This window comes from Brienomyrus brachyistius, chromosome 15 (assembly GCF_023856365.1).
Source record: "Brienomyrus brachyistius isolate T26 chromosome 15, BBRACH_0.4, whole genome shotgun sequence".
NCBI classification, from domain to species: domain Eukaryota; kingdom Metazoa; phylum Chordata; class Actinopteri; order Osteoglossiformes; family Mormyridae; genus Brienomyrus; species Brienomyrus brachyistius.
In genome coordinates, this window is record NC_064547.1 from 15,217,645 (window position 1) to 15,225,068 (window position 7,424).

Below are 7,424 nucleotides of genomic sequence, written 5' to 3' on the forward strand. Positions count from 1 at the left end.
GCTCACCTATGGGGCGGCCATTCTTCAACCAGGTGAGGCTGGGTGGGGGGATGCCAGAGGCGTCACAGACAAAGGTGACGGGGTTGCTGATGGTCTCCACCACTCGCTCATCCTCAGGGTGGTCAATGCTGGGTGGGACTGCATAATGGAAATGCTTTTACGAGGTATGGTGCAAACCACACTACAATAGGCCAGTTCTTCAATCGGGCCTTCTTATTCTGGAGGCTTATCAGACGTTGGCACCCTCTGGTAAAGTCTCTGCATTTACTTTCATGAAGTCGTCTTTTGATTGCAGACTTCAGCAAAGCATGTTCCTTCTTTTTTGACTGTTGACCAGTCCTAATGTTTCTGCTATCTCTCTGATGGGTCTGTTCGCTTTTTTCGGCCTACCGATGGTCTGCTTCACATGCACTGACAGCTCTATGGCTCTCATACTGAGTGCTCACAGCAGCAGCTTCCAAATGCAAACACAAAGCCCATACCGTTTACCTGTTTAATTGTTAATTAAATTACAAGAAAAGAGCTCACACCTGGCCATAGAACAGCTTGTAGGTCAATTACCATTTACCTCAGCGCCCTCACAAGTTAAGTATACATACAAGTTGTGACATCTAAACAGCTAATATGTTATTTTTGTTAAAATCCTTGAATTAAAAATTTATTGTATGTATGTCACTGCTCACTGTTCTGTTATTGCAAATTCTTCTTCTTCAGTGTTGTACGTTGCTTTGGTCTACAGAGAGGTAAGCAAATATTATATTGCATTTGTACAAAAGACAATGTCTGCTGAGGATGTCTTACCATAAATGTTCAAATGAAAGTTCTTGTCCACCTGCCCTGCGACATTAACAGCCTTGCAGACGTATTGGCCCGTGTCAGATACCTACAGGGCAGAAGATCCGCCAGTCAATGAGCGCCAATGAGCAGGGTCAATACTGAAGAATCAAGATGCTTTGTTGGCCATGTTCAGGAAGTGCACTGTAATGCCTACTCTTCCATGCACAACACTTATAACAATGAATAATGAATAAAGAAGCAGAAGGATCAGGTGTGACCATGTACCTCAGCACCCTTGATCTCCAGCATCTGTCCACCTGCTAGGATCTGGAGGTTCCCTGACTCCGTGACCATCCTCCCGTTCTTGTACCATGTGATGGTGGGTGGTGGCACAGCATTGGACTCACACTGCAGAGTCACCGGGTTCCCCACCCGCACACTCACCTGTACCGGCTGGTCGCCGCTGCTGTCCCTGATGCTGGGGGGCACTGGGGAGAGTAAACCGGGGAAATGTTCTCCTGACAACCCCACAGAAAAAGCCCCAGCAATGTCAGCCCTAGATAACGCAGGAATGACTCTCACAACTTGGCCCTGGAAACAACAGGAGCAGCTTCTCTGAACAAGAAAAGACGACGCTGGTCAGGCTGCTGGAAGAATCTCCTTGGAGAAAATCCATGTTGAGTCTGAGATGTAAATCATCTACTTTTTCAGGGGTTGGACTCTTGTTCTGTTTTGTTTAAGGTCCATTCCATTCATAGAACTATGACACGTTTTCAATGTCTCTAGGCAACGGAGCCCACATACCACTTAAACTGTCGGAAATGTTCTGGGATTCGTCTACAAGACCCCCTTTCCTCACATGCCTATTTGGAATGACCAGAATTCCACCAATGCTGCTTAACCGTTTTTAAGAAATGATCAGTATCTCACTACACCAGGGGAAGAGCTTAAACAAATAACTGTGAGCTTATCCAGATTTAATCCTGCTGACACAATTATGTCTTTTTCCAGATGGGACACAGCGGCTAGTCAGGGGAACCAGATACTGACCAAAGACCATGAGGGAGAAGAGCTTCTGGGCTTCTCCTGCTGGATTCATGGCTACACAGCGATACTTCCCACCATCAGATATTTTTGCTCGCAAGATCTGCAGGATTCGCCCCCCTGGAATTAGAAACTATGTTAAGTCGTTATCCATCCATCCATCCATCCATCAATCAATCTTCAAAATACAGATCTTGTGGAGGGGCTTGGAATGTATCTCAGATAGTAAATTCTCGTTCTCATTACCTTGTGTATTGCAGAATGATATCTTTTCTAAATCATATCTAAAATAGTTTAGGGCATTAGGTATAGGTACACTTTGAATAGGATTCCATCACTAGACCATTATTTAAGAATCTAAACTGCTCATTCTATGTCTGTTTATTCCCTGCAATAAACTGCCCTCCTGTCCAAGGTGCCCCCTGGGCCATGGCCTGTGTTTGCTGGGACAGGCCCCAGGCTCACCATGAAGACATATCAGATAAGCCATTCTGGGTGCTGGATGTGTGCATGAATGAAGGCAACATTATTTAGCATTTTAAGAAACCTGTCCATCTGCAGTTACTTTGAAGTAGGAGCTTAGGATTTTATCCATGTAAACAGCTGGCTAATTTTATAAAATATTTCCATGCTAAGGAATAAAATGTTATAAATACAGCATGTAACGTTTTGGCAAAAATTCTGGAATGCATTCATGCCCTGGACGCAGTGGGAGACCGAATTAGGGCTTCTGAGGAATGGTGATGGGCCTGGAAGAAACCTCAAAGAAACTGATGAGGTTCACATTCCCAGCCGGTAGGTGAACATTAAAGGAAATTTCACTGCAATTTCATTTATCAGCCACAGGCACGTCAAGCATGTCAATGGCACTGAAATGCGGGTCACTGTCACCTGGCATGATGAGGGCATTGGAGTTTGCCTGGACCGGCTCCCTGGCCTTCAGCCAGCTCAGGGCGGGCGGTGGGAATCCGGTGACCTCGCAGGTCAACGCGATGAAGTTGTTCACCACCACCGTCAAGTTTTCAAAGTCCGCTCCGATGATGGAAGGGGGCACTGGAGATGGGGTTGGGTGGCAGGGGTCAGTTGCCTGGAACAATTTTGCACACAATACAACACCAACCAAAGAGAATTACCAAGGATTTGTATGATACTCACCATGGACGTTAAGGTTGAATGACTTCTCCGCACTGCCGGCCACGTTCTCTGCCACGCAGGTGTACCGGCCCGTGTCTGTAATACGGCCGTTCAACACCTAAGGGTGGGAGGGTGTTAGCGTTGGCATCAGGCTTCCATTGGATGGCTCTGAGGATCATGTGGTCACCAAGGGCACAAAGGGCACTGAAGACACAACCCTACCCTTCTTGTGATCACTACCTCTACAGCGACCTGAGCACTACAGAGAATATAGCTCAGAGACAGTATGAGGCCTGAGTCACATCTGCTAGCATTATGTAGTGAGAAGCACAGAAAATAATACATTGTGATTCTATTGATCATACATGAAAAGCAAGCAAGAGGTGGGAAGGACACTAATTGTTATATCATCTATAGTACTGTTATGTTTACCATTATTACTGTGCGAGATTCTTGCACTAAGACAGTCTACTACCTCATTTCATTGTTTATGTGCACAATGACCAAGTCGACTGACTTCGAAGGAGGGGTCTGTTCACCTGCAGAGTCCTCCCATTGGACAGCAGCCGAAGGTTGCCATTGGTGATCAGCGGTTGGCTGTCCTTGAGCCAGGTGATCTTCGGGACAGGGTGGCCATCCACGTGACACTCCAGCGCCGCCGTTTTGTTAACCAGCATGGTTATCTCTTCAGGGAGGTCCATATCAGCACCTCTGATCGAAGGAGGAACTGAGACACAGCACAAAATTTCACTGCTCACTCCGTAACACGCCCCTATATCACAGCAGGTACCCCCTATATTTCATTTACTTCTGATTTTGCAAATAGCCTTTGCCCAAGCTACACAAAGACAATTTTAACGTAGCTTTTTTTTTCACAGTGAAGAAATGGAAAAAATATGTAATAAAACATTCTTTAAAAACTCCAGGAAGGGGAACTGTAGTGATTCAACAGTCTTCTGTGAGCAGATCAGTGTGCTTTCACAGGATGGAAAGTCCTTTCCTGTTTCAAAGTGTGACAGTCCAGCCGTCTGCATATTTATTATTCCAAGCAGCTATCTGTCAGCTGTGTCACACTGTGTCAGCTGTGTCACACGACCCTGGGCGGCCCAGTCGTCTCCAGGGGTAACACCCTCCAAGAACCCAACTGTGCTGCCATCCGGACACGCTGTTACTCACGCAGCACCCTGACATCATATTGGATGGAGTCCTCTCCAGCTTCGTTGATCGCCACGCACGTGTACCTCCCAGAATCCCCTGCTTGAGCCCGGGGGATCTGTAAGACACGTCCCCCTGCAGTACAGAGGGGCATAAATGAGTGTTAGGCAGGTGGCTGAAATTCTCTGTGATCCCTCTCCTGCAGGCCTTTCAGAACTGCGTACCAGCCCCATATTAAAGCAAAGCATGTTTATTAATGTCAAATCATAATAACTGCAGAGAGATCACTGCGTGCACTGCTTCTATCGGCACCAGGATTACGGACATCACTGGACTTTTATTATAAACACCACTCGTCCATTTATTTACATTCTCATTCATCCATCCATCTATCCATCCATCCATCCATCCATCCATCCATCCATCCATCCATCCATCCATCCAACTCTTTATTTATTCATTTGTTTGTTTATTTCTTACACAGTATTCTGTTTGATCAATATTCTGTTTGTGTACTAGGTTCACTGTTTACACTCATCTCATCTCATCCCCCTGTATTGTCCTTTACCTGGCAGGATCAGTACTCTGTCGCTTGAGGGCAGTGCCCTGCCATCCTTGTACCACGTCAACACTGGAGGGGGCACTGCGTTGGTCTCGCAGTACAATAAGATGGCGTTATTCTGCACCACGTCTCTGGCCTCAGTGATTGGGGAGGACTTGTGTCCTGCTCCGCCAGGTCTCTGGAAACTCGGAGGAACTGACCAAACAAAACAAAAAACACTATTTAAAAAAAATGTACTTTTGCTTTAGGAATTCCCTGATAAGGCGAAAATACTGAACTATACAGGAAAGCTGATGTTAGCAGTCTTATCCATATCAGTTTATGACATCATCACTAGGAGAAGCTGAACTGAATGAGACGCCATGACAGACTGTACAACCAACGGGAACACATTTCACCTTGTATATTTACATCAAAGTCCTTCTCGTCCTCCCCAGCGATATTGGTGGCCACACAGGTGTACCGTCCTGTGTCGGACACCTGGGCGTGTTTTATCTGGACTACACGGCCATTGGTAGAGATGGTCACATGGTGGTCTGCTATAAGGAGCTGGAAGGATGAATAAAAAGGATAATCTGAACACATTCACTGGACGATTTGACAGCTCTTTGGATGGTGTGTGTATGTGTATTTTGTTGCGTGTGTGTGTTTGCTCATATGAGATGTGTCTGTGTGTTAGAGCATGTACCTATGGTATGTGTGTGTGGATATGTACCCACCTGTCCGTCCTTATACCATGTGAGCCTGGGGGTGGGGACGGCTTGGGCCTCACACTCCAGCGTCAAGGTGTTGTTGACCTTGATCTTCACCTCCTTTTGGGAGAAGCCCTCTGCGTCATGGTTTTTGCTGATGACCGGGGGAACTGCATGGGACACACAGGAAGCCACTTCACGCTAAACGGACGCCAGCCGTAGCCACAGGATGACGGGGACGAGCTGCGCAGCGTGGCACTCACGGTACACCTTGACCTCATAGTTCTTCAGGGTTTCTCCGGCTTCATTGGTGGCCACGCAGGTATAGCGACCAGCATCCTCCTCCTTGGCATTGAGGATCTGCAGAGTCCGTCCACCTGGGTCATGAGAAATGGCTTTTAAAGCGCTGCTTTGACCGCGGGGTTACAAAGGATCGTACAGACATTTCAGAAGAAGAAAAACAAAAGAAATTTTGAAAAGCAGACAAGAAATTAAAACCAAAAACAAAACAAATAAATAATACTATACCACTAGAACCACAGGACTTTAACGACCCACATTCTCCACAGAGAACTTTAGCCTCTAACTCATGGACACTAGCCGCAACTCAACGGGAACATTGATGCATTGTATTATTATTACGGGTGACCTCTGACCTGGCAGGACCCGCACGTTGCGGTTTGACTCGAAGGGGGTGCCGTCCTTTAACCAGGTGATGATTGCAGGGGGGTAACTCTGTGCCTCGCACACCAGGGAGGTGGGACTGTTGAGGGTTACAGTTACTTCCTCAGCAGACCCATCTGGACCGGCCCCTGGGATTGTGGGGGACACTGCACACAGCATAGCATGAGCTTCTGTGTGTAAATTCACATACACCCACAGCACAGCCTTACATCATTACCTCAAAGAGCCATATTACAATCTGCTTTTATCCAGGTTTCCTCCACCCAGAAATGTGCCGCAACCCAACACAAATTTCACGTAATAAAAAAATGCTACCCCAACAGCAAACATTCTGCCAACCAGTGCCTGCATAAAAACGTTACAGCTCTCTGACAAAGGCATATCACCATTAAAAATGCACAACTAAAATTCCACATAGATTGCAATATAAAAAAATCTCACAAACTGTAATCCACTAAATTATCTACATATTCTCATTTTGTCAATTAATTAATTGCTACTTCACGTGAAGCTTTGACCTCGTGTCACTCAAACGGCATGTGTTGTATGGTACAAAAGCTGGACTCTCTCTGGGAGTTGTAGTCCAACACCTGATCCACTTTTGAAAGTCCTGCCGAATTTTAGTGTCACTTGCATGACATCCTTTCCCCTACCCAGAACGTTGAGGTTGAAGTGCTTGCTCCGGTCTCCAGCTGTGTTGGAGGCCAGGCAGCTGTACATGCCCGTGTTGACCAACTGGACGTCGGAGATCTGCAAGAAGCGCCCATTGGACAGCACCTGGTGCTGCTCATCCTCCACCAGTGGCTCCCTGTTCTTCAGCCAGTTTATCTCTGGCATGGGGTTACCTAAAAACAGGGCAAGACATGTCAGAGTTCATACCGAGTTAGAGAACACAGCAGAACATGTAATGATAGAAACACCTCATGAGGCACTATTATTTATACATACATTACAACATGACCCTACCCTGAATAGACAGACAGACAGACAGATAGATAGCATTTACATTCCATCTCCTCTGCATCGATTTATTTATCTATTTAAATAAATGCTGCAATTCAGAAGTGAGAGTGTAATAAATGCTAAAAACTTCCACTGTGAGCTTTAATGTTAAATTCCATACCTGTGACCTCACACGTCAGTGTCACATTTTGATTTTCTTTCACTTTGATGTCACTGATGGACTCGTCATCTGCAATGCTTGGCGGTACTATAATGGAAGAGAGAGACACCATTGGGTAATACTGCCCCTAATCCTCTCTGTGGTTTACAACTGAAGGAATAAAACGGGTTTGGTGGACTTCCAGCTCATGGAAGTCTCTCCAGTCAACTACCAAGGATCTCAAGGTCAAAGTTCTTCCGCTCTTCCCCAGCGG

At 46.2% G+C, this 7,424-nt stretch overlaps 1 protein-coding gene across 3 annotated transcripts in view; it reads right to left on the minus strand.

Moving 5' to 3' along the window:
* Positions 1-7,424, minus strand: part of hmcn1 (hemicentin 1) — an 83,428-nt gene that overhangs the window by 21,284 nt on the left and 54,720 nt on the right. For all 3 annotated transcript variants that reach the window (XM_048977516.1, XM_048977515.1, XM_048977517.1), the window contains exons 47-62: positions 7,383-7,424; positions 7,172-7,258; positions 6,702-6,893; positions 6,021-6,194; positions 5,628-5,741; positions 5,392-5,534; positions 5,071-5,221; positions 4,679-4,867; positions 4,132-4,245; positions 3,495-3,682; positions 2,977-3,073; positions 2,713-2,874; positions 1,828-1,941; positions 1,063-1,265; positions 802-883; positions 7-138 (exon numbers count right to left, since the gene is read on the minus strand). The exon at positions 7,383-7,424 is cut by the window's right edge and continues 72 nt beyond it. In XM_048977516.1, coding sequence (XP_048833473.1) covers positions 7-138; positions 802-883; positions 1,063-1,265; positions 1,828-1,941; positions 2,713-2,874; positions 2,977-3,073; positions 3,495-3,682; positions 4,132-4,245; positions 4,679-4,867; positions 5,071-5,221; positions 5,392-5,534; positions 5,628-5,741; positions 6,021-6,194; positions 6,702-6,893; positions 7,172-7,258; positions 7,383-7,424 — 2,184 coding nt within the window. The remainder of the gene's footprint in view (positions 1-6; positions 139-801; positions 884-1,062; positions 1,266-1,827; positions 1,942-2,712; positions 2,875-2,976; positions 3,074-3,494; positions 3,683-4,131; positions 4,246-4,678; positions 4,868-5,070; positions 5,222-5,391; positions 5,535-5,627; positions 5,742-6,020; positions 6,195-6,701; positions 6,894-7,171; positions 7,259-7,382) is intronic.